At 36.9% G+C, this 15136-nt stretch overlaps 1 protein-coding gene across 1 annotated transcript in view; it reads right to left on the bottom strand.

Annotated features, from left to right (window-relative positions):
- Nucleotides 1-855: 855 nt before the first annotated feature.
- The window catches only part of LOC125834525 (disease resistance protein SUMM2-like), a 23701-nt gene continuing 9420 nt past the window's right edge, over nt 856-15136 (bottom strand). The window contains exons 3-5 of the mRNA XM_049513656.1: nt 4961-8018; nt 1309-1439; nt 856-936 (exon numbers count right to left, since the gene is read on the bottom strand). Of these exons, the coding sequence (XP_049369613.1) occupies nt 856-936; nt 1309-1439; nt 4961-8009 (3261 nt within the window). The 5' untranslated portion in view covers nt 8010-8018. The remainder of the gene's footprint in view (nt 937-1308; nt 1440-4960; nt 8019-15136) is intronic.

Genomic DNA, 15136 nt, shown 5'->3' with positions numbered 1-15136 from the left:
TTGCTTGAGGAAATCTCATATTCCTCTGTCCTCTCCCAGCATACAGTGCATTTGTTTCTAACATCTGAGAGTGTTGTCCTCTCCCAGCATATAGTGCAGTAGGCTTTAACATCTCCTTATTAGTATGAATCCCTGTTGTAGTCCTTTGGCCTTCATCTGCCATTATCATGGCATATGCCTTACTAACACTAGGCAAGGGATTCATCATCAGAATTTGGCTTCTAGCCTGACCATATACTTCATTCAGTCCCATTAGAAAAGAAAATAACCTCAAATAGGCTAAGTGATCTACATAGGTTTTCGACTTGTCACAACTACATGATGGTGGAGGCATGAAGGCATCGAATTCATCCCATAGCAATCTCAATTTTGTAAAATATCCAGAAACAGTCAAATTACCTTGATGCAGTGTGCAAATATCTCTATGCAGTTGATAAATCCTGGATCCATCCACCTTATCAAATCGATCCTTAAGATCTCTCCAAACTTTAGCTGCATCATTTGTATATACAATCCCATTCAGTAGCTCTTTCGAGACAGTGTTCATGATCCAAGCAAGTACAAAACAGTTGCATTTCTCCCATTGTTCCTCTAGTTCCATAGTGTAGTCACTCCTTTTGCATGTTCCCAGAACAAACCCCAATTTACTCTTTGCACGAAGGTTGATTAACATAGATCTACTCCATAGAGAATAATTCTCTGTACCAGTAAGTTGTACTGTGGTCAGTACACATCCAGGAGTATCAGAAGGATGAAGATATAACGGATGATTCCTCTTTTTTTCAACAGTTTCGAGTGTATCAACTTGCATTGTTGCTCCAGTATTCGCAGTTGCATCAGCTTCTCCTGTGTTCATCATGTCCTTTGCTTCCACAAAGGAGCTTCAATGGCGGAAGAAGAAAGAAAACCAGTTGAATCGAATCCCGATTCAATGCTCTGATACCATATTGAAAACTCAATTTAGAAGCTCAACTTTAGAGAGAGGAAGAATTGAAGGCTTCATTATCAACTGGGAAAACTAACCTACTGCTATTACAATGCTGTATTTATATACACATTTCTATGAGCTAACTAACTAACCTCTATGATGTGACTGCATAACTAACTCTGACGCATTCTAACAGAATAATTAGTTAACTAACTAATCAGCTATTACAATCTAATTAGCAATCTAATCAGGTTAGTTATTAACCAATTCCAATAAGTACCTCTAAACTATACTCTACATCAACCTATTTTGCTAAATATACCTCTTCACCCACCTTTTTCCTCATTTATACTCTTGAACCTAATAACTATAGTAATTACTACAATAACTATGGTACTTGCTGCAACAACTACGATAGTTGCTGCAATAGTTATGGTATTTGTTGCGGCAACTTCAGCAATTGTTTGAATTATTGCCGCAATTTCAGCAATTGTTGAAATTGTTATAGCGACTTCAACATAGTTGTTGCAACAACTTTAACATAGTTGCTATAGTAATTTGGAAAGTTCTTAAATTTTCTGGCAAAAAGTGACATATTAAAGGAGCCGACGAAGTTGATGATGGTTGTGGTGGAGGAGAAAATGATGAGTTCAGAATCAAAATGACATTTTTTTTCTTTTAAAATGCATAAAGGGCTACTGAATTTTATTTTATACCAAAACGGACAAGTCGTTGCTAGGGCAGCGAGATTCTTTTTCAATTTTAACACCGTAAAATCGGTGTCTAAAATTCAATCTTTCTCGTTGCAGGGATATTAACGGGTTAAGTTATGATTCGTTACTACCCCATTTTGATCCAACCCATATTGGCCCAAACAAATTTGGGTTAGGTTGGGTCTTGACTCATTTTGATCTGCCTAAATTTACGAAAAAATACCTAAATACACATCTTATTTTACCATTATTTCTAAAATTTCCTATCATTTAAAAAAAAATTCAAAAATCCCCTCTCGCTGATACATCCCTATCCCCTCTCGGATACATCCCTCTCCTATGCATCCGGATGGGATGTAACCAGAAGCCTAGTGATGAATCCGAAATCCATAAATTTTAAGGGATTTTTAATTTGAAAAAAGTAGGAAAATAATGTAATTAGCTCTTTAACACTATGAGATTTATGTAAATTATAACTAAATTTAACCCAACCCACCCAATTGTCACCCCTACAAACAGATGAGGCCTTAATGGGCTTAGGTATTAATCATTCAAATTCAGACCCATTAAACAACTGCTTAATTAAGAGAGATAAAAATGGTTTTACCATTCATAGTATATCACAGTTTAACATTCAAAGTATATATTATTACTTAGTAAGTTTGATATGTTAACTTGGAGATAGAGTGAATACTATTGCTATAGAGCAACAACCAACTCATTATAAGGTAAAAGAGTAGACTACCCTTCTCCCTTAGTTTAACTAACTCATTAACTAACTTTTAAGTAGTTTAATAATACTCCCCCTTAAGTTGGAGGCTGAAACGGATCAAAGGATCCAAGCTTGGAAACCAACTGCCTATGTCGTGCAGTCCTAAGGATTTCGTCGAGCACATCTGCCAACTTGGAAGAAGTAGAGATGAACTGAGGAAGAATGAGGCCAAGTTTGAGCATCTCTCGAACAAAGTGAGAGTCAATTTCGATATGTTTAGTTTTCTCATGAAATATGGGATTAGAGGTTATATGTATAGTTGTTTTATTGTCACAAAATAGTGAAATTGGGGTAGGAATAGAAAAGTCCAACTCTTTTCACAATCCAAGTAATTTCTGCATCAACTTTCCATTCGATTTTAGATAGGCAGTAACATCTACCAGTTCTGTGTCACCTTTATACACCCTATAATCAACAAGTCATCCATATAAACAAGGATGAGAACAATAGCTGACCCTTTCTTCTTTGTAAACAAAGAGTGATCATAAGCACTCTGTGAATACCCTGATGCATGCAACTAAGACATTGTGAGCTTGATGTTCCACCGTCTTGTTTCAAGCCATACAAATTACAATGACTTCACTAGCTTGCAGACTTTTTTCTCCCACTATCTATGAAAACCCCGTGGCATAGTCATATATACCTCCTCTGAGAAATCTCCTTGTACGAAGGCATTGCTAACATTCATTTGTGAAATAGACCAATTCTTAGAGGCTACAATATTGGTGATGGTTCTAATAGTAACAATCTTAACCACCAGTGAAAATGTATTATAATAATCTAGCCTCTATTTATCATTTTCAGCCAACTCACAAAAATTCAAGCTGGGAGTGTTAGATTCTATAAAAGATGAGGATATTAAGGTACGTCAAAAATGACGCATTCTAAATAGATGTTGAACTGATTTTTGTTGATTTTCCTCCTCAGCGAATCAACATTTGGATCGATTATGTCCATAGTTACATGGCCTCTTAACTTTTCCAGGAAAATGTTCAAAAGACGAGAACTATTTGGTCCGGCTACATTAGCAAGACCGTCTACAAATACATGACCTCTAGCTTCATCAAAATAAAACACTCCTCCGATCCATCTTATTATCAGAAAGATAATGCAGGACATTTACCTTTAACCCGGGGAAATCAATACAAGTATTTATCAAGCAAATAACATCATTTAACCCTTCAAAATTGAAGTTCTGCACATACACTATTTAATTTATTAGAGTAACATACATATTATACTATTTAACAATTGAAAACAATTGTAAGTAGCTATCGAAAAATACAAATTCAGTAACCACAATTCCCATATTTTCACCATAGTAACACTGCCGATCCCAAGAATCTGGTGCAAGAGAAGGAACATACAAATTACCATAAATAAGAGCATATAGATTACCTTAATCTAATATTGGAAAAGACACAACTTTGGTGTTATTGTGGACAGAACTGAACTTCCATTGTATTAGGAGTTAATATTCAAGTTCAATGGTATTACATAAGTTTATCTCCTGCAACCAAGAGTGTGACCTAGTGGTCAATAGAGTGAATTCGAACAGAGGTCTGAGGTTCAAATCCCAATATAGAGACAAAATGCTAGGTGATTTCTTCCATCTGTTCTGATGGATGAAGTTTTTGAAATGTGTTCCTTCAAGTGTTTATCTCAGAACTATCAAATATATTTCATGGAAGATAATTGATGACAATGAGAAAAAGTGAACTAAGTACCTCAGATATTATTGACAGATGCTTCCCTCTAAAGTCTAGACACATCAGTTAGAATCTGATTGCTTGAAATAGAGAGGTATTGCAGGTGCTCGACGTTTCAACCTAAAATGGCAGAAATAAAAAAGATTTAACAAACATGTTAATATCATTAATTATGCTGGAAAAGTTAGATGAAAACTAAATAATAAAGCTAGTAGAGATTAATTAAATGTCACAAAGAGACACATTATTATTAAAACATGTCAACTTCACTACTAAAACCAACCTATAATTGATCAGAAATCAGGAATATGAAAACTTTATAGTTCACATCATGATTTTATGACGCTACAAGGTACACATATCATATTCAAAAATGGAATCTTTTTAACATTAATAATAAACATTCCGTATAATTCCCATAAAAAAACTTCTTTAAACTATATTCGTCGAACACATAAAGAGAATGACAAAGACTATTGTTTTTCTTTCACCTTTTCACCTACTTGGGGTGTCCTATATGCTCAGGTAGGAAGAAGGTTAGCTACTTTTATGATATGCTTACAGAAGTGGTGAAAAGGTTGAGTAGCTGGCATGGGAAACTACTGTCACCTAGGAGGCAGAATGGTCTTGATAAAGAGTGTGTAACAATCGAACTTGGTCCCTACGCAGTACAAGAATCGTCATTTGAAAGAAACAAAGTTATAAATTTATTTTAGATTCAGCACACCCTTAAAGTAATAATAAGGTAAACCAAATAAAGAGATGTAAAGGATGCGGCATGTGAATCTTGGGTGTTAGTATTATTCATAGTTTAAAATGCAAATGAAGAAGCACTGACCTGAGCTTACTCTTATGAAATTCTGTCGAAGCATACTCTTAGCTTGAGGATAGTCCCACTCTAGTGATTCCCAAAGTTCTTGACTTACATATATAGATCTGAGAGCATGTGGAATAAACAGTGGTTCTCCATCACGAAGAGGATGAAAAAATGGCAGTCTTTCAAGCTTTGGACAGCCACATAGACCTATTTCCTCAAGGGATACACAAGTCATTCTTCCCTTAGATATGCTTTTGAGTGCCGGTAGCTCAGTCAAATGAACTACTCTTAGTTTAGGGAGGATGACACCGGTAGAGGCAAACAATGATGAAGGACTACTCAGGTATTGACTGCTCGCTTCTTGATCCACTTCCTCTTCCTCATTCTCGCTAATAATTTCTTCTATCCCCTCACAATATGACACCACAACATGTTCAAGGTTGTGGAGATTTTTCCACAACCATTGAGGAAACATCACCTTGATTTGGTAACAATGTTCAATCCTTAACTTCTTCAAGTTTGAAAACGATCCATGTGAAAGAGCCATAAAAGATGCTTCAGTATTAGGTTGGATGTCAATAAGGTTAACAATATCCTTCAAATTGTACAGTTCCAAATTCTCCAAGCTTTTGAGTAACGACCCAAGTCCTTCTGGCACAATCAATTCTTGGCAATTGGAGGGTAATCGGAGTATGCACTCTATACCGTCACTAGAAACAATTTTGACTAACTTCAAATCTGTCAAATTGATCAAGGATGGCAGGGCACTTAAGAAGCTATTATCCGAACTTATGAAATCGCACCATGAAACTTCAAGTCTTTGCATGTCCCTTGGAAAATTGATTACAGCTTCTGACTGTTCCCTCAAGGGTTGTACTACATTTCCACCCTTCAGGCAGTAATCCTTCAAAATGACTTCTTTGCTGGAAAATATCACAGGGTATTCATACAAATCTCCAACACTATCACTGGTCAAACCATTTAGAGTGACCCGAAAGAAGATTGGCTGCCCATAACATTCTCGATTTTCTACGAATTTGTTGAAATCAGACAGACTGAACATCTTACCCCCAAATTCTTCAAGTTGTTTCATCCTCTCTAGGTCCATTGCTCGTATAGAAAATGGAGTCATGAGACGCTGGAGATGGGATAGGCTTCCAAACATATCTATGGGTGGTTCACTACTTCTTAGCTTCTTCAACCCGCTCATGGTTAGACATTTCAACTTAACCAAGTTAGGTATGCCTACGGGAACTTGCTTAATCCCTGTTCCAGTAAGCTCGAGTTCGCTAAGTACCTTAAGGTTGCTCAGTGATGGAACAAAGCTAAGTTCTCCACAACCTTTAAGCAATAAGGCATTCAAATTTTCCAAGGTTGATAGAGAATCAGGCAATTTTTCAATATTGGTATAGCTTAGATCCAAAACACGTAGACAAGGCTTGAACATGAAAAATGAGTATGGAATTTCTCGCAACAAGCGATTCTCTTGCAACAATAGGGTTGTCAGTTCCAAACATTTGTATAGTTCACAAGGAGAAATCTGATCGATACAATTATGCATCAAGGATACCTTGTCAAGATCTTCTGACCATTCACGAAGCTCTGGCATCTTTCTCAATTGCATTCCAGCTTTTACCATGAAGCGATCATGATGAGGATGGCTGGTGATTTTTATAGCCATTTCTCGTATCAAGTCATGCATCTTAACACATTTATTTTCATCTACATCCTCAGTGCTTTCTAACAAACATACATTTTCTAGCTTATTTAGTATTGCATGGCCTTGGTCTATTTGCGCTTGCCTACTATTCCTTGCATTTATATATCCCTCCATGATGAACTTGTTGACTAACTCAACTCTTGGAATTTCAAAGTCCTCTGGATATAGGCAACAATACAAGAAGCACTTTTGTAACCGGGGATCCCTCAAGCGAGTATAACTACAATGGAGAATAGGGAACACCTCATTCTTCATATCATCTTGCATCATGGAAGATTCTTCCAACTCTTGTAACGCGTCCTTCCAATAAAAAATGTCATTTACTCCCTTCATACAGCCAGCCATTGTTATGATTCCAAGTGGTAGCCCAGCACATCTCTCTGCCACTTTCATTGCTATTTTTTCTATTTCAATCGGGATTACTTGTACTTCATTATTATTGCCATGTCCAAGTTTCTCAGTAAATAAATCCCAAGCTTCTACTTTAGAAAGAGGATTGACTTTGACATTCTTTTGGCAACCAACTCTACGGCATACTTCAAGTGATCGGCTTGTTATGATCATTTTGCCTCCATTTCCAAGTGGAATCCCCACTTTTTTCACGTCAAAGTTATTCCAAACATCATCGAGTATTAGGACAAAAGTATTCATTCTCTTCAATGCTTGGAATAGCTTTGCGGCCCTTTTTATCTCATCATTAACACAAGAAAGATCTAAGCCAACATTCTCGGCTATGCCATTTTGTAACTTTTGAATACTCGAATCTTGAGATACAGTGACCCAATAAATGTGACCCAAGAATCTACTTTCTTGTAATAACTCGTTGTGGATATTCATAGCCATAGTGGTTTTACCCACCCCACCCATGCCATAAATGCCAATGATTGATACCTCATCGTTCCTTAGTATTTCAGATATATTTTCCAAATTTTGTCTGAATACTTGGCCTTTTAAATTTGTTGTCACCAAAGGCTCCCCTTTTTCTTCATATACATTATGTAAAACCCCTTCAGGAAACTTGCCTTGTTTTATGAGTTCCTCGGCTTCCTCAATCATTGTATCAGCAAAATTTGCCAATTTTATACGATCAAATCGGCCACACTCTTGAACTTCTTTCTCAAGGCTCTGGAACTCTTCTAGTTTGTTATTGACATTGCTTAACCATGTTTGAACTTCTGTTTTCCTTTTCTTGGATGAATGAAATTCAGCATCTTCTATTGTAGCCACTATATCAACCTTTCGACTACCGAGCAACTCCATCTTTCCCTTTAGATTCACTATCTTCTTTTCGAGTCCTCTATAAGGTTCCCATAATCTTTCTTTAGCTAGATTTGCTAGCATGTCAGCCATGGTCACTCACTAGACATAACAAATCAAACAATAAAATAGATATCAAATGGACTATTTTACAAGATCATCAATGCTACAAAGAGGTGAAAACAAAGATAATTTAAGGGATTATTTAAAGGTCCAATAAAAGTAATATTTAACTTATATACTTACATCATTAGTATGAGTATTTGTCAAATCTAATTTAATAGGTTATGTCTATAATCACTTAGAGAAGTGATGTAAACTCTGTATGTTATTTATGAAAGCATCAGTTGTTTGAATATTTACAAGAATTAAGTAGACTCCTAACTGAACACTAATAAATTATCTTAACTAAACAATGAATATTGAAATATAATCATAAACAAACTACCCAAACTAAGAATCTCAAGTCCTGAACATATTTGAACACTATACAAACATAGTGTTCCAATACTCCCCCTCAAGTTAGGCAATGGGTCACTAAGCCTAACTTGAATAGATTACTCTCAAATGCAGGCTTAGCCAGTGCTTTGGTGGGAGTTTCAGTTAGTTGGTCGGCACCTTGGACATGAACAAAACAAATCCTTTTGTTTTCAAAATGGTGGCGGACAAAGTGAAAGTCCATTGCAGCATGCTTCACAAGACTATGGAGGATAAAATTCTTGCTAAAGAATGTTGCTCCAAGATTGTAACAGTAAATGATAGGTGACTTATGTACTGGAAATTGCAGCTCATTCAAGAGATTGGTGACCCACAGGGTTTTAGCAAGGGAATTAGCCACTGCTCTGTATTCGGCCTCTATGGAGGAGAGAGAGACAATATTTTGCTTCTTTCAAGACCAGCTAACTGGATTGTGACCAAAGAAAAAGATGTACACCTATGTAGAGACTCTATTACTGATGTCCCAAGCCCAATCCGCATCGGATTACACGTGCAGATTAAAGTCATCAATGGGAGTCACACGCAAGCCTAGTTGGATAGTACCACGCAGGTACCGGAGAACATGCCTCACAACTTTCCAGTGAAGGTCCAATATGGTGCTTGAATGAACTGAGATAACTTGTTGACTGCATACTCGATGTCAGGTCTAGTAAAAGATATGTATTGGAGACGGCCTAAGGCTCGACGATTATGAGTTGTATCAGTCAGGTGAGTACCATCAGAGTTGAGAAACTCAGAGGCATTCATTGGCGCTTGGTCACCTTTGCAGTCAGACATTAGCTCATCATTCAAGATCTCATTCACATAGTTCACTTGGGTGAGAATTAAAACTTTCATAGCTGCGTATCACCTCAACACCAAGAAAATAGTGAAGATTTCCTAATTAATCTTTAATTGAGAAACAAGAAGCAAGAAGTGATAACCTCTTTGACAATGGAAGGGTTGCTCCCAGTGAAAATAATATCATTGACATGGACAAGGACAAACAATGTATCACTAGACCATGTCTGACAAGTAGCGAGGTGTCTGATATTTTCTTAAACAAAACCCATGGAAGAAAGATAACCTGTGAGCGCATATATTGTACCACGCCCGAGGGGCTAGTTTCATGCCATAGATAACCTTGTGCAACCGACAGATGTGTGTCAACTTGTCATTACTAGCAAACCCCAGAGGTTGTGCCATGTACACCTCCTCGTCCAGATCACCTCGGAGGAAAACATTGTTGACATCAAGTTGACAGAGGTACCAGTTGTAGTGAAGTACCACAGAGAGGACGATGCAAACTGTGGTAAGCTTGACGATCGGACTGAATGTTGCATGGAAATCAATGCCCTTCCTCTGAGTGAAGTCTTTTGCAACCAAGTGCGCTTTGTATCTGTCAACGGACCTATCTGCATTCCTTTTGATCCTTAAAATCCACTTGCAGGACACAATATTTTTAGTCGGGTCAGGCAGAACAAGTTCCCAAGTCTGGTATTTCATTAAGGCATCAAGTTCCTGTTTCATCGCTTCTCGCCTCTCGGGATGTGTTTGTACTTGTTTGACACTATTAGGTGTGATGGTGGGGGTGAAGTTAACTAGGTGATCAAAAATCTGTTTGGGCTTGCTAATGTTATTTTCAGACCTAGTGACAATTCGATTGGGGGAGAGGGATGGTGAGGCGGAGAGGGAATGAACTGTGGTATGAGAGTTATTAGTTGCCTATGTCATGCAACTAACTTGATCAAAGGTGATAAATTTGGGATTAAAGATATCATATCAATGATGATGAGATATGCCAACAATCAGAAAGGTTATAAGCTCTATTATCTTTAGTACAAAAAATGCTTATTGTTAGTAGGGATGTAGTGTCACTAAAAATGTATTTCTCTTCAAGCAATACAGATCAGGCTGACTGGATGGCTTTCTTAGAAAAAATGAGTTATGAAGGATGCCTGAGCAGTCAACTCACACTGATGATTCACATGAAGATACAACCAGAGATATAAGTGGTGATCCATCTTCTAATATAGTTACTGAAGTTGATGGGAAAATAAGACCTCAACTTGATGAGAGAAGAAAGTCAGCTAGAACAAGCAGACCCCCTATTTGGCTAACAAAGGCCAAGTACATGTACAAAGATTGCACATAGTTGTTTGTAATCAATTGCAGACACAAAATTCTTAATTATCGATGTCTTTTTGGGAACTATCAAAGCTTCACTTGTAAGTTTTCAACTGAGATAGATTCCCAGATTCAATGGCAGAGACACGATTTTTGCCAAAGGAATTCAATTTCTTTTTAAAAGGACCTATGTGATTAGTGGGAATTGAACGTGTGTTATCCAAGGGAATCTGAGCCCCCTTTACGCGCAGTGGCGGAGGCAGCATATACTTAGGGGGTTCCCCTCGGCAGAAAATATTACTATTTATACAATGTTAAAATTATTTTTTTAGATATGTATAATAGATGTCGAACCCCCTTCCACTAGTTCATGTGTTTACTTCTCAGATTTTGAACCCCTTTATTAAAAATCCTAGCTCCGCCACTATTTAGGCGAGCTAAGCTCTTGGCTTGTGTCAGGGGATTCAACATTTAATATATATGCATAAAACATAAATTTGACAATTCAAGATTTTCCGACAAAGGTGTTCTACCTAGATCCATCCATGCCCAGACTTATTATGAAACGTGAATTCAGGCCATGTAGTCAGCAATTAAGGCATTGAAAGAAAATAAGACTTGGGGGGATTGGATATTTAAGATCAAGTACAAACCTGATGGAGAAGTAGATACAAAACTAGTTTAGTGGCAAAATGGTACAACCAAAAAGAGTGGATAGGCTACAAAGAAACTTACCTTTTTACCTATAGTGAATTAAAGTGGTTATAATGGTTAGAAAATGAGATTATTCTCGATAGTCTTTAGTTTAATAGTTCTCTTTTGAATATTTTGCTTAGTTTGCAAATGAATGGTAGTCCTTGTTTTATACAATATGTCTTGTAAGAAAGTACGATAGTGGTTGGATAGGTATGGCCATCTACTAACTTTTGAAAAGCTTATGTAGATATATGTTTATGACATTTGTAGTATGTTATGTATGGAAAAAAACTTTTGTCGAACTTTACTTTTTTCTCTGAAGTTTCAAATTCCAATTGTTGTATCAGAGCCCTTCTTTATGAAGGCAAAAAAGAGAGCGAGATATCCGCGCCTCAACCTAAAGATTTAATTATTCATTTGTCATTTTATTTTCAACTGTAATTTAATATATTTGTGGTATATTACACCAACAATTTTAAGGAGAGTCATGTCTTTGTTACAGTTTGAAAAAGTGTGGATATCAAGATAGAGATCTCAACATAATTCTGCTCAACGTCACTCTCTTTAAGAGATGGAAGAGAAGAGGTGTATGGTAAAATATTTTTCTACTTGCTCAATTCAAGTGGAGAAAAGGTAAAGGAAAAAAAAACTTTTTTACCTAGTGTTTTCATGAATAAAGTGATACTACTTTTCATGAAAAAATGATATTTAAGTTCTTAAAATAGTGGGTGCTCATGAAATGAGGAAAAAGTTATTGTGAAAAAAAAATGTTTTTTGCATCTTTGAGAAATACTCTTAAAAAAGAGCATTACAAGTGCATATATTTATTATGGAATAAATCACATGTTTTTTGGCTATAATGAGATGATTTTTGGCTCTAACATGAGAGTTATAAATAAATTATGAAAAACATGTTGAGTAGTCATTTAACATGAAATGTTCTGGGTGAGATAAGTTTCATTCTTGGAATGAAAAAAATACCATAAAACATGTGATGAAATTTTCCTTGTTGTGAAGATATGACACCTGGGCCTAACTCAACCTTAAAAGTTAGCGTTATGAGGGGAGGTTTGTCCAAGTCCATATAAGGAGACTAAATTCTCATCCCTCTACCGAATCGGGACATCTTAACATTCCTTCGCACGCCCAGGCGGGACATCTTAACACTCCCCCGCACGCCCAGACCTCAACTGGAGCATGAACACATCTAAATGGGGGCCCATCATTGGTCAACAACAAATTGGGATGAGTCTGGCTCTGATACCATGTAAAGATATAACACTTGGGCCTAACTCAACCCCAAAAGCTAGCTCACGAGGAGAGGTTTGTCCGAGTCCATATAAGGAGACCACATTGTCTATCCCTCTAATGATGTGAGACATCTTAACATTCCCCCGCACGTCCAGACCTCAACTGGAGCGTGAACACTTCTAAATAGGGGTCCAAATTATTTTTTCAGCAAGTACAATTTCAATAATTGCGAGTCCAAAAAATTCTACACGTGTATATATGGATCAAGTGGCAAAAAGAGAAACATCAGAGACAAGTGATCATCGAGTGTGTACAAAGGCACAACAACAAAACATTATGAGGGGTCTTGCGAGCAATCTTTGACCCCAAATGGCAGATAAATGGAAATGCAATTGCAGAACAACGTTGAAGAAGGATTCAACATATACTCTCCTCTATAACTTTTATCATGGAAAACTACATGCACCCGAAAAGTATCAACTCTATAACAGAGGGTGAGTTCAATAGGCTTACCGACTAGAAAACATTCCAGATAATATGACACAAAGGTTTCTTACTTTCAGAATTGGGATAAATTTCATTGGTATCCTTCACCATATTGTTGTTGGCCATAGGGACCCATGCCCATTTGGGGATTGTAACCTCCCTACATGGGAGCTCCAAGTTCGGGGGGAATTCGAAAGGCTGTTGCATCTGAAATCCTTGACCCATGTTCATTCCCATGCCCACGTTGTTCATAGGTCTGTTTATCTCCATGCCACCATAAGGCTGGTTCGCTCCCCCATATGCTCTCATGCCAGGACCCCCTGCAGGGCCACCACTAGCCATACCCATACCACCCATACCCATACCCATGCCCATATATACCAGAACCAGTCATTGGGTTTGATGAAGCCCGTAGTGCACCTGCACCAACTCGGCCAACTCTGGTACCTGAACCCATTGTTTTGCCCATGTTAATAGTAGAGATCACGGGGGTTGTACTGGGATTCTCCATCCTTTTCTCCTTGCAATTAATAACATCAAAATCAAACCTCCCCTCGTAAGCTAGCTTTTGGGGTTGAGTTAGGCCCAAGTTTCATATCTTTACATGGTATTAGAGTTAAGCCCATCCCAATTTATTGTTCACCGATGATGGACCCCTATTTAGAAGTGTTCGCGCTACAGTTGAGATTTGGGCATGCGGGGGAATGCTAATATGTCCCACATCGGTAGAGGGATGGAAAATTTGGTCTCCTTATATGGACTCAGACAAACCTCCCCTTGTGAGCTAGCTTTTGGGGTTGAGTTAGGCCCAAGTGTCATATCTTTACACTTGTCAAGTCACATAATGTTGAAAAAATTGTGAAATACAATCTTATTGGTCGTCTGAGTCTTGCAACTCATTTTGATTCAATTGTGAAAATGGTGTGACAAAGAAAGAAGGAGTTTGCTAGACTAATAAAAAATATGAGATATGTGACTAATTGCACTTTATATGATATTGTGTATAAAGTATTGCATGTACAAGCACATCAAGTAAATTTACTTGGTACGAAATTTGGTGGCTTATTTTATGAGGAAAAATATTATGCTATACTTAAAAGTTTTGTTGGTGCAGGTGAGAAAATTTGGTGCTATTTGGTGGGATGAGAAAAGCAAATTATTATTTGTTAACTCAATCATGGAGGTTGAAGTGAAAAACTAAACTTCAACTAGTGAAAAAGTGAATTGAAACACTTTATTTTGAGAAAATATTTTTTTCTAATTTTGATTAATTGTGACAGCACCAATATAATAGTTGAATACAAGATTGTTATTATAACAGTAAATTCAGACTCATGAGGAGAAAACATAATATTGTGAGATCATATTGATCACTATATACCATCAATATTAATTGTGTTAAAGTTTGTGATGATCTTGCAGATTTATAAACTAAGACAAGATGTTGAGTCTGAAGCACATCGAGTGGGATGAAATTGAAGCTAAAAAAAATTCTAAGTTATATATGAGGAAACCCAACTTGGGGACTAGAGATCCTATAACCAGGTTCAATGGGAAGAACGAATCATTAGATGACTTGTTGTGAAATGCACTATTCTTAATTTTATTCAAATCCCTATGATGTGAGTGCATTTATCCTATAATGATTTGTGGAGGTTGAGTCTTGAACTCTTAATGAAAGTCTGTATATCGTATGAGTGGGGTGTCAAATTATAGGAGCACCCTTGACAGATTTCACCTATGTGAGTGTGAAAGTAGGCCGCTTTCTATGAGAATGAGCTTGTTCTCAAAAACACTCATAAAAACCGAGATAGCACAAGGCCGTAATGTGCTGGCTATTAAAGCTTATGTCAACACCTTGATTATTGTGTGTAAGCAGTAATACTTTATTTTTCCTAAGCAGTCATAGTTCAAGTCTGAGACCACTACTGACTTTGGAGTAAAGATTATTGTTTTACTAAGTGAAGGTTCAATGCAGAGCACACCTTCATTATGCATAATAGTCTACCTTCAACTAAATTGTGAAATAACTCTCTTATCTTAATATTAAAATGAGTGAGGGATTGTTGGTGTGACATTTTAATATTAATAAAAAATATATTATATGTCACATTATATATCATGTTATGTCTATTGGTGGACATTACATTTGTGCCTTTTTACTCTCATCAATTGTGGAAGAA

This window comes from Solanum verrucosum, unplaced genomic scaffold, assembly GCF_900185275.1.
Source record: "Solanum verrucosum unplaced genomic scaffold, falcon-dt-bn FXZP01000287.1, whole genome shotgun sequence".
Taxonomy (NCBI): domain Eukaryota; kingdom Viridiplantae; phylum Streptophyta; class Magnoliopsida; order Solanales; family Solanaceae; genus Solanum; species Solanum verrucosum.
Note: the sequence above shows the minus strand (reverse complement) of the source record. Positions and strands in the feature narration are given on the sequence as shown.